Source organism: Colossoma macropomum, unplaced genomic scaffold (genome assembly GCF_904425465.1).
Source record: "Colossoma macropomum unplaced genomic scaffold, Colossoma_macropomum, whole genome shotgun sequence".
NCBI classification, from domain to species: Eukaryota; Metazoa; Chordata; class Actinopteri; order Characiformes; family Serrasalmidae; genus Colossoma; species Colossoma macropomum.
This window is the reverse complement of record NW_023494792.1, coordinates 12,688,963-12,700,723: the sequence shown is the minus strand read 5'-3', so window position 1 is coordinate 12,700,723 and position 11,761 is coordinate 12,688,963. Positions and strand designations below refer to the sequence as shown.

The 11,761-nt window shown below is 39.7% G+C and overlaps 1 protein-coding gene across 1 annotated transcript; it reads right to left on the bottom strand.

Annotated features, from left to right (window-relative positions):
* Positions 1–458: 458 nt before the first annotated feature.
* Positions 459–10,870, bottom strand: usp3 (ubiquitin specific peptidase 3). Its single transcript, XM_036576043.1, has 16 exons — positions 10,534–10,870; positions 10,162–10,379; positions 9,349–9,409; positions 9,021–9,152; positions 8,809–8,892; positions 8,341–8,419; positions 6,779–6,861; positions 5,872–5,985; positions 5,027–5,140; positions 4,215–4,361; positions 3,038–3,144; positions 2,883–2,963; positions 2,655–2,773; positions 2,449–2,562; positions 2,289–2,356; positions 459–1,971 (listed from the first exon to the last, which is right to left on the bottom strand). The coding sequence occupies exons 2-16, from the start codon at positions 10,250–10,252 to the stop codon at positions 1,791–1,793; spliced, it is 1,575 nt and encodes a 524-aa protein (XP_036431936.1). The 5' UTR covers positions 10,253–10,379; positions 10,534–10,870; the 3' UTR covers positions 459–1,790.
* Between the last annotated feature and the right edge of the window lie 891 nt (positions 10,871–11,761).

Genomic DNA, 11,761 nt, shown 5'->3' with positions numbered 1-11,761 from the left:
TTGAGTTATCATTTTAGTTTTAGACCAACTGTGCACCTATATGAGCGGAGTAGCGCCTAACAGCCCTCAGTCCCTATATGCTGATAAATGCTGGATGTCAGGGCAGTTTCTTAACATTTGTGGGTGCTAAGCGATATCTCACTTGAGTGACCCCACCTATCACAATTGTACTATTTTGAATGAAATAAAAGGAACAATAATTAATACTTCATTAATAAAAATTTTAAAAAGCTAAAGCACCCTGAATGTGCCAAAAACTCCACAGCAGCCTTAAGCTACTCAGTTCTCAATTAGATGCTGACCTGGAACTGGGACCTTTGTACTAATTTTCCCCGGAAAAAAGTATGTTTCCTTTTCATCGAATCATTTCCTTGAACTAAGAAAGCTTTTACTTGAGTATGGGTTTAGGCTGTCATTGCACTTCCTCACAAATTGCTACAAATTACACTTCACCACAATTTTACACAATCATATAATTTTAAGAACACTGGGAAGGAAACAGTTGGAGGGAACAGGATTACGCTGACTCACTTATCAAGATCCATGTTAGTGAGTTAGATCAGACACAATTTCGTAATAGTGTAAGGGAATGACTTTCTGATTCATGCTTGGCAAGACAAGAAGCAACAAATCTACAGCAGAAATAAAATGCATGAGTGAGAAAGATTCATAGAACCCTTTAAGTTAAAGCCTAACTGGAGATCAAATGTTCCCAACCAAGGTCTTGGGGTCTCCCCAACAATTTTTGCTCTTTCACTGCCAATATGACTGAACCCAACATTCAAGAACACTGAATGCTTTGTACAGTTGTGCTGGGAGCAGGAATGAAGTGACTGTCCGAAGGTCTCCAAGGTCTGGGTTGGGAAATGCTGTAGATCATATCAAGGCATTAAACTAATTCAGATAATAAACAGATGAATTCAGATAATCGCCAACATTTCGATACACTAAGTTTAAAAAAAAAAATAAATAAAAAATTGCCCAAGTTTTGATCAGCTGGCATCTCTTTTTTTCTGTAAGTGACAGCATGAAATGAGTGCTCACATGTCATTATGGTAGCATCAGGTTTTAAATCATGGTCTATGCTTTCTTTCAGTAAAACAGTATAAATAAACAAACAAACAAAACAAACAAACAAAACAAACAAACAAACAAACAATGTCCAAGCATGAAGAACCCAACACTTCAAGGACTAGCAGAGCTTCACTTTAAAAGTCCTTTTCACATTTTTGAGGTGGAGCTATGCGTGAGAGTAAACTAGTTGTGTGCCATAAAAAAGGATTTACTTTGAATGCAAATTAGGCTCTTTCAAGTTTCAGTGTAGAAATGTCTCTATACCAACAAACAGCAATAACAACATTTGAGGCTGAAATACTGATAATTTACATAAATGCTCTTTTGTGGAACCCAACTGACCTGATTAAACAGGTGGCCAGTGTCTAAAAGAGAGACATGACTGCCGCAATCACTAGCAGAGCAAAAAAGAAAAATAAAATCCCAACATTCCTGATTTCACCATTTACGACACTTCATTGCTCCAACATTTCACCTGACTGCCTTTTAGTATGAACAAAGCATTCTCCCCACCAATATGACAACCTCCTTTGGACTCTTTACTAAGCAAAAGGAATGTTTTCAAAAAAAGAAAAAATAAAAACAGCAGCAATTAGGTTTTACTGAGGTTTTTTCTGTTGTTGGTATGAGTGAAATGCCAACTGAAGCTGAACATGGAACTGTGTGCAAGAGAGGTGGGCTATTATTTTGAAGGCTTCTTGGTACAGTAAGGCTGATTAAAGCTTGGGCTCAGTCTCTGAGGCCATCCTGTCTTGCTCTGTCCGCTCAGTGTAGAAGAGGATATAAGCCTTAGCTTTGGCCACCGTCTGCTCACTGACCAGAGTCACAGTGCTGTCGTTGAAGTGATACCAGCGGCCTTCATGATGCCCATATGCCGTGTAATGACCTGATCCCACCCTGCAGCAGACAGAACAACAGAAATACTTATGGTTAGCACTAGCACAGTGCTACAGTAGCCTGTAGAAAGATAAATGCAAGAAGAAAGAAAGTAATAGGGAGAGTGGATAGTGGCCAAAGCCTAATGATGCAGTATCTCCACCTACTGGTGAGATTAGGGATTAGCGAAGTGCATGCAGGGCAAATCTTCCTCAATTAACTTTACAGGAATGGCATAATATCCTGTGAGGAATACACTTCTTACAGATAAGAGTTTGAACTTGCATACAAAATATTATATATACACACACAATACAACAAAATAGACTTATGCTCACCCAGATCCATGATGCACCACTACTGCAGCAAGGTCATACAGGCAGCTTTCAGGAAGACTGTTTTCAGGCTGAAAACACAAAAACACAGATTGAACTTAATGATGCACATTTAAGTGAATTAAGATTGAAGTTAAAGACAGATAACATGTTTAGCTCTCACCTCCAGTAAATAGCGCTTCATGTCAAGGCCTCGCAGTGGGAACTCCACATAGGTATCCACCTTGTTCCTCAGAAAAGCTGTCCAATGAAACCTCTTTAGGTGCAAACACAAGACCTGCAATAAAATAAAGAGCATAAATCACAAAGTATAAAAATGTTACATTTCCAATCAGCTGGGTTTTAAAGCATTGGAGCACAGGTCTCTACCTTAGGCAGTTTCTGGATCCAGAATTTTTTTGTGGACTTCTGTCTCTTTTTACATTTATGGCACATGTACAGCTCTGTTTCATCAAGCTCCTCCAGGTCAGTGAAACTAGAAAGGCAGTCTGAGGAACACAAACCCAGCACACATAAACTGTGCTTTAGTCACAACACAGCCCACCATTCCCCAAAGGTCTATTAATGTTTCTATAGCATCCAACAAGATGCACTTACTGTGCAGGTTGCAGGTTGGCCCTGGCTCTTGGTCCTTAGTTCGTTTCACTCGAAACTGGCTAGGAATGTCCAAAGAGAGGTCTGGAGGACAGGCATTTAATTCATCAAGAGTTCTTCAAAATTATACAGAGGAGACAAGTTGGAAAAGGGCTCACCTAAAAATGGGTCAAACTTCCTTGACTCTGTGCCACATATCAAACAGTTGACTTCATTCTGCAGCACTCCGCCAAATACAGAGGTGACTACTGTGGGGGTCCCATTACTGAAAGGAAGAAAAAGAAACGGGCACACTCAGTTTGAACCACATCTCCATCCCTCTCTCTCTCTCTCTACCTACAGCTGTATGCAAAAATTTGGACACCACTTTCCAAATTACATATTTTATCGCTTTCTGCAGATGTTACTGTGCAGGTACTTTATATTTAACTTAAATTAAAAATAGGATGAAAGTGTCATTTTTTTGGCATAATTTGAAAATACCTGTTGCCCATTTCATTGTGGGTAAATTTAATGATGAACGGACCTAAAGTAATGTCCCAAAATGACTTGCATTAAAAGTCAAGTAGTCTCTTCCTTTTCCTGTAAAGTTTCCATTTTGGAGATAAAAGGTTTTCTTCTGACAACAGCGATATACATACATACGTAACATACATATATATATATATAAAAATGTGTGTGTGTAGCACAATGCTACTTAAACTTTTCTTCATAAAAAACATTTCCCTAGAATCTGCATTTTGTAAGGTATGTCTACCCCATCAATTCCGTCGCTCACTGCCTCTCTTTCAGAACAGGCTTACTCTGCTGTATTGGTCCATACAACCCAATGAACACGCCACAACACAGCACCACTGTTTCAATACACCCAACAAATCCACTTAGGCTGCCTCTCGGACTGCAGTAGGCTTCATTCGTTCAGTGTGTCTAATGCAGGCCTGGTAATATAATCACAACAGGATGGCTCTACTTCCAGCAGCGGGTTTTGTAAGAACAGCAGTCTGTATGCAGGCCAGGGACTGCCTTCTATGCAGTGCAGAGTTAACATTAAAGTTATTAATGCAGGAATAAATGCACTAAATTACTAGAAGACAGTAAACGAGGGGCGTCCCGCTGAGTGAGACTTTAATCTGTGGTTCTCCTCTAACCCATCTGGGCACTGCCATGCAGAGAAATATGCATACTTTATTACAGCACTACATGGAACTGATGTTCTGGAATTGAATGTAACTTCTTATTACCCATTACATTCCTTAAAAATTCTTCAAATTAGAATGGGTGGCTGGCCAGGGCCTACAAAATAAAAAACACTGTGTATGTGTGCTGAGGACTTACATGCAGCATTTGCTTTCTGAGGTAAGGTTTGGCCTGTCTGAAAGTAGGCTGGGGCCAGGTAGTCCGTTCTTACTGCCCTGCAGCTCTCTGTGCAGGTGATCCAGCAGGTACCGCAAGAACTCATGAGCATCCTGCTGCTGGTAACCCCTACAAAATATATAGTACAGCAGGTTTGGGTTTTCAGCAAGTTTAGGTTTTCAGCAAGTGTAGGATCCATTCGAAATCAGTAAAACTAATTCAGTTCATTAACCAAAATTTAAAACAAAGTAATATAAAGGGACCTTGTATACATTCATGTAAATTCAAATTTACACGTTGTTAACTAAGTGGTACATGAATTCATTTAAAAATCCTTTACAGATAAGAATGTTTACTAAAAAGGAAAAAAATAAAATCTTTACAAATTATCATACTGAAAATAATTTGTGCACAGAGTGAACTGAAGTGAGCTCAATCAATGGAAGTAAAATGATCTTTTTAAAAACATACTGGAGCCTAAACTGTATTTGGAAAAACATGTACCACATTCCAGTTAATACTAACTCAGCTACTAGCTTCCAGTAAAACTCAGCGTTGTGGGATAGCTCTATGGTCTTCTCAAATATGTTTGACATCAATGACGTTAAAAACTGAAAGACAGTGAAATTGAGGCATTTGTTTCTCAACTCTCAGAGGGCAAAACCAACCAAATAGGCAAAGCCTAAACAGAGTTTGAGAAATACTATTGCACTATAGCGTAACTCCTAGAGTCAAAGGCAGACAAAGGAGCCTAAAGTAGTGCAGATCATTTACAAGAAAACCAGTCACGTTACCTGAAACTTGGCATTATTTTCCAGATGACATAGAACAGAGCATCTGGGCTGAAGGCAGTCTGATTCCCTTGCCAAAGGGAACACAGGGTTTTCCTGAGCTCCTCTACCAGGGACCTGTCAACAATCACAGAACCTGTACTGTCAGTTCAGGATGAAATCACAGGCAACTGAAAAACTCTTGCTTTTCCACAACACAAGCACCCATATCACCACACTCTCTGCGAGTCGTATTCAAAATGCATTTTTACCGCATTATTCTACTTAAATGGGACTACACGAGCAGTAAGTGTTGCAACTGGTGATGTTTATGGTTAGTCAAAAAAAGACTTATTTAGAGTTGTTGACATTGCTTCATATTCGTATGATTTCACACGGTTGCTGCATTCTGAGCACAGGAGATGCCCTGGGGCTGACAGTCCCACTGGTGTATGTGAGCCCTCCAGCCTGCAAAAGGCTAAAGGCATGCTCAGGGGGTATGACTGCATTATCTACTATACTGTTGACTCATTCAACTAACTACTGCAACCAATACAGGCAACAATCTACTAGCGATCTATGCATGATATGTTGAGCAATGCCAGCAAAATACCAGACAAAACTAGCATATGTGAACCAAGTAGTCTAGATATGTCTCAAAAGTTCTGCAAAGACATCTTGTTTTGACACATTTGGCTGTGCGATTAAACAGGCAGACTAACTTGTTGAATGCTCCATGTGAGAAGAAACAACAGATAAAGACGACCAGTTCTATAGCTATGACTTTGTTTGACCAAACAATACTGCCATTATTAAAACTTAACGGCAAGATTGACCACCCCCTCCCCATCCACTAGAGAGGACCTTACACACTGCTGTCCCCCTGGCTTCTGGTGTGGTACATTCTTCTTCCTGCAGTTTTCCCGCTCCGCAGCGCCACTGCTGGCAATTCTTTAAAGTAGCAACTGAATTCCGGAATGTTACTGGGGGAAAAATAGGATAAAATTAATCTTTCGACCAACAGAGAAAGTTCAACATGTTAGCAAAGACAGAGCCAAAACTTATTGACTTCTAGGCTTTGGGTATTTATTCCTTTTAGACAACAGCTTAAAAGAATGTCCAGAAGATGCCAATTACCATTAAAGCTTTGGCAGAGTTTAGTTTTCCATGGATTAGGGAGAGAGAGAGGGAGCCAACAGAAGTATTTAGTGCAGATTTAGTGTTCTTTCACAGACATAGGTCCAGATTCAGAACAGTACAGGCTGTTATATAGCACTCTGCTGTCAAGGCAAAAAGACACTGTGCTACAAATAGCCTACAATTTGCTACTATATTTTGTCATTCGATTACATAGAATTACAGATTTTGCAGACTTAGTAGGTAGAACTTTATCAAATAAAGTGAAGGCACATTTAATCCAAGGGACAATTTTGCCCAGCTGATGGAAGCTGATGTCCAGCTTTTAGCTTGAACTGAATGATTGATGTGAACTCTGGCTTATTCCACTGGTGTGGTTTAACAGTCAGGTCAGCTAGTGCAAGTCTGGCTGTGGTCAGCAGGCAGTCAGCCCAATGCTTCTGGCTGCTAACCAGAATCCATTACTGGCAGCTGACCGGCCAGGGGCTGTGCTCTCCATTTGCACAGCTCAGCTCCTCTCAGCGGCTCCACAAGGGACCACGGTGCATTCCAAGCCCAGCAAGCAAGGCCACCCACACCCTCCTCACCTCGCCACACATGACTTGGTGCCCAGGGCACAGGACCTGGAGAAGCCCTTACCTGAGGGACTGGAGGATGGCATTCATAAAACATGTGTTTCCCAGGTTGCGCAGACCAGTGGCAGACAAAGCTGGAGGGCCACCCTAAAAGAACAAAAAGTGTAAAAAATTTTTATAATTTATAACATAATTCATTTTAGAATTGCTGAATAAATCACTAACAAATGCATTAGGCATACTTTAGGCACACACTAAAAATGTTTTTGCTCTTATTGCAAAATCATCTTGCAAAACAATTTTGGCTGTATTTATTAAATACATAGCAAATTAAGTGGTCTGACAAAGTACAGTCTGCTGAAGCATTTTGAGCAGGGTTTCACTTTTCCCTTTACAGAGCTTAATAAAGTGGTTACATAAGGGCGAAGACGCATCATTTCTGCCAGAGCGCCTAGCAGCCCAGCCAAGAGCAGTCAATGTCCCTAACTGACTCACTGGCTGACTCACTGACTCCTTTGTTGAAATGTGCTTGAGTGAGAATTGTTTCAAAAGATGCTGTGCAAAGTACAGGTGCCAGTTTGGGGGTCAACAAGATCAATAATACTGCTTTTGCTGTTGCTCCAACAATTGCAAAGGAAAAGTGGATTAATATTTCAACATAATAATCCAGCATATTGGGCAACCACTGTTACCAAAAAAAATCAAGAGTGGGGTATACTTGAGTAATTGTACTTTGTTCTTGTACCTACACATTGAATAGAAGGATTTGTATTTTATTTATGTATTGTTGAAACAGCTTTACGGAAGTACATTTCCAAGAGAAGAAAACACTCATTAAACTTTAATTTAGACTTTCACAGTACTTGTTGCAAATCTCAAAGGAAATAAGATGATTTTTCATCTTTGTGCAAGAACCAGTACCATTCATTAGTTATCACACACAGAGTTTGCTGAAAAAGGTTAAGGCATCGCAGGGTATCTAGTTTGTCTTTCACAGAGTGTGATCAGGTCAGGCCTAGCATTAAAGTTACTTTAACGTTAAAAAAAATCCTGGTCTCTTAATGCTATATATTACACCACTTACTTCTTTTTATAAATACTTTAACGTACTTAAAAGTTGACACTTTAAATTTTTACTCAAGTATTTATTTGGCTCCAGACTTTCATCTATAATTAAGCAAGAAACAATCAACACAGTACCTGTACTATCACTATTTCTCTGTACTTTTTTACAGTCTTTCAATAATCAATCACAGATAGCTAGGTACATGGATGGATAATATCCAAAAACAACACTTTCCTCCAACATTAGCTCTTACAGCTAGCTAACACTATTCTGATTGTAAAGTTTGGAACACAAAGTAGCATAATGTGAGCTGAAATAGGTCTGACCTCCAATTTGCCACTCTAAAAGCAACGGAAAAAAGCATAGTCTTGTATCCAAAACACATTTTAGCAATGCATTTGGGTCCATTTACCATCCACATCATTCAAACATCACTCGCAACCCAACCAAATAAATTGTATCATTCCTTCTTTATCCATAATGTTAAGACAGTTAAATTAAGCAGTTTAAGATAAACGTTTTCAAAGATCATCTCTCTCATTTTTGGAGCAGCGACTTACACCATCCTCTGGCATCTTGTCAGGAGAGGCACTACCAGAGAGCTTTCTTTTTCTCTGTCTGTCAGCATTCATCACAGAGCTGAAACAGAGACAATCAGTGTGTTATTTGTTGAACATTAGCATAATTAAGTAAGTCCAAGCACAAACTTCATGAATTTTTTTACCCATCCGTATTCAGCCTACAAGTTACACAACAAGCTAGAGTCAAAGAAAAAGCCTGCAGTCAAAAACCTGATTCAGAAGACTTCAGACAGTGAGAGCGCAGTAAATCACACAAGTACAATGAACAAGCTGTATCTGCACTTTCTAATAAATCAAAATGTATAAAATAGTGGACTTGTATTTAATAAATTATATGAGAGTGCATTAAACTCTACCACGCTTTATAATTAATGTTTGTTCAAAATACTTCAAGTAATCACCGCGTGGCAGCGCACCGTCTCTTTAACAAGAACCATCAGTACTCACTTTTCTAAACTCTGAAGGTGCTCTCTCACCCGCTGCACCTGGCCCAGTTTGGTGTCATTGACCACAAAGTCATCACATCGGTAACTGAAAAGTGTTCAATTGAAGGTCATGATGACAACACCACATGCATAACTCAAATATTTTTAGAATTTTATAAATTTACCATTCTATTATTCTGTAATTTTAGGAAGTTCAAGTGAAATGACACAAACCAGAATGTGCTATAGCTGCTGCAGTCCATACACACAGAGTGCTGCTGAAACTTCTCCTTCTCTGGTTTTCTCTGACCACTTGTTGGACTCTGAATCTCCTCAAAATGTTTCTTTGCATGGCCATTGACATATCTTACAAAAGAGAGAAATTGATTCACATAACATATTTATGATTACTAGAATTAAATGTTACATGTTTATATTGCTGTTGTTTTGTGTCATGCATCACACTCATCACTGTGCTGTAAATACTGTGTGAATAATGTGTATAAGAGCACACACAAGGGCTCAATAGGTTACCAGTGAGTGAATATAAGCAAACACTTACCTTCCACAATGCACATTCAGGCAGGTGAGGCAAACCCAGGGACTTTTGTTTGACCGGCAAACTAAATAATTGAAAAAGACACGTCTTAGAATCACGGTAAGCAGGGCTTGATTTGAAAGGGGATACAAAAGGGATAATACCATCTTCCCCAGCGCACCCCCCCCCCTTCAAAAAAAGAAAAAGGAAAACAGATTAATAAAAATAGCCCCACTGCAAAACAATGTTTGTTAGATCATCTCAGATGTGCACTTGCGACATTCATATTTGTGATTTATACGCTGAATTGCGCCCCCACACGAATGCAGCTTGTGTTAATCGTTTAGACTCTGGCATAATATTGAAATGTTGGGAAAAAAAAGTGTAAACCTAAAAGCAATTTCTGGTCCGTTTCATGCACATAATTTATCATCCCCCACCGATGCTCTAATATTTGATTTAACTTTTAACGCCCATGTAATTCCATATAAACCTCATGAGACTCGTCAGCGTGAACACGTTACAAAAATAAAATCAAAAACTAGAGCAGCGAGATAATCATAGATAAAGAACCACTTCACTGAAACTGAAAACAAACAAACAAAAACCGTTCATTTAGCCGCAGTGACCAGCTGGCTAACAAGGCACATATAACGTTAGCTACATAAGCTAGCATAGCTTAGCCTAGCTTAGCTTAGCCCACATTTTAAACGGTGAAGCTTCAGCTAGCTAGTAACCAGACAGTTAGATATACAGCTGCATAATATTACTGCAGTAAAAAGCTGGTTCACAAGATATTGTGTTTTAACCCGGCAGTTCAGAACGAGTGCAACTCACCGCTACAGCACCATGAAGAGGGCGAACCGCTGGGGAACCGAGCGGGGTCCACCGCCACACACAGGTTGGAGCTGAGGTGAGGACACTCCATCAGAAAGACAGACAGACAGGCGGACAGACGACCACACGGCCACTACTGTACCACACTAACCACAGAACAACTTTGCCGCCCAGCACTGTCCCTGTTGACTGGTTCACCGAGAAACTCGATGTAAAACCTGTCAATAAAACAGAGAATAACACGCCAGTTGAGCTAGCTAACCTAGCTGAGCTAGCTAAGCTGACTAGACCGGTGAGCTAAGGCGTTAGCGCTGCTAAGATGAAGCTGTTTTTAGCTGCATGCTCAGAAACAGCTAACACACACACACAAACCTGCCGCTGAAGCGCCTCCGTTTAAACGCGCTCTCGGTCTTTTTCGACTCTGGGAGGAATATAACGGGTCGGGTCAGAGTTTGCTCGGCGCTGCTGCGGCTGTGTCTAAGTGGTAAACTAAGCGGAGAGAGCGGCTCTGGAGGAAGTGGGCACGCAGCGCTAGCAGATGACGTCGAAGGGTCAGTGGGGTCGCAGAGTTTGGGAGCGAGATAAATAAGCGACATGAAAGAAAGACGACTTTATAAGCCACCGACCATTTCTCGACAGATAAGACAGCAAATGGGCGAAAAATGTTCATTATCAGGTGTATGCGGCGTGTGACTACACGCAGCTAACTTAAACGTTTGGATCCGGTACTACTGTAAGGTTTCACCATATAGGACCTGGTAGTGTAACCTTTTGTACAAATGATCTGAAATATGTAACATGCTAGACAAGAAGCCTAAGTCGGTTTCTTAATCGCCGGTTTCTTTTTAAATTTTCCGTTCCGCCTTAAATTGTGCAGCTCATTCTTGCGCCTTTAGCAGAGAGTAAACGGTGCGGCTGGTTCGCTCGGGTACAGATACAAGAACGTATAAGCGCTGCACCGTTTAAGGTGGAACGGAAAATTCGAAAAAGAAGCCGGTGGTTAAGAAAACTTCAGCCTCACTGTTAGATGTATTTGAAATTAGAGATTTCTTTTAACGCTATGATATTTAAAACCAACTTCAGCGATGCCTTTTATGCGCAGTATAAACACTGTCAATAGTTTGACTAAAGTTTTAACATGGAAAACCATGTTAAAATAATAAATATGTCTTTATACTGTAATTGGCTCAAGGAATAATGACCTTGTAAGATTCAAAAAGTTAAGGGAACACAATTTGATCTTATTTATTGTCTTTATTTATCACTTCTTTTAGTCATTATTGCAATCATATCATATTCTTAAGTCTTTTACAAAAGATTGTTAAAAAAAAACAAACAAACATCCAAGTCTTGTAAATTCCATTTACTGAATGGTAAACTTAAGTCACTCACTTTCCCTATTCATTTCCATTAAAAATAATATTGCTGCGATTAGAAATTATTTTAGAGTGAGTAGTCTACGGAAGAACTGTAATATGAAAACTACAGATTACAAGAAAGCATTAACTGGAATTAGAAAAAAATAATGCTGTAAAAATAAAACATTCTCTCCCTACAACATGGATTTTTCAGAGTGAAGGTGGCTGTAGGGGAAGTGAGT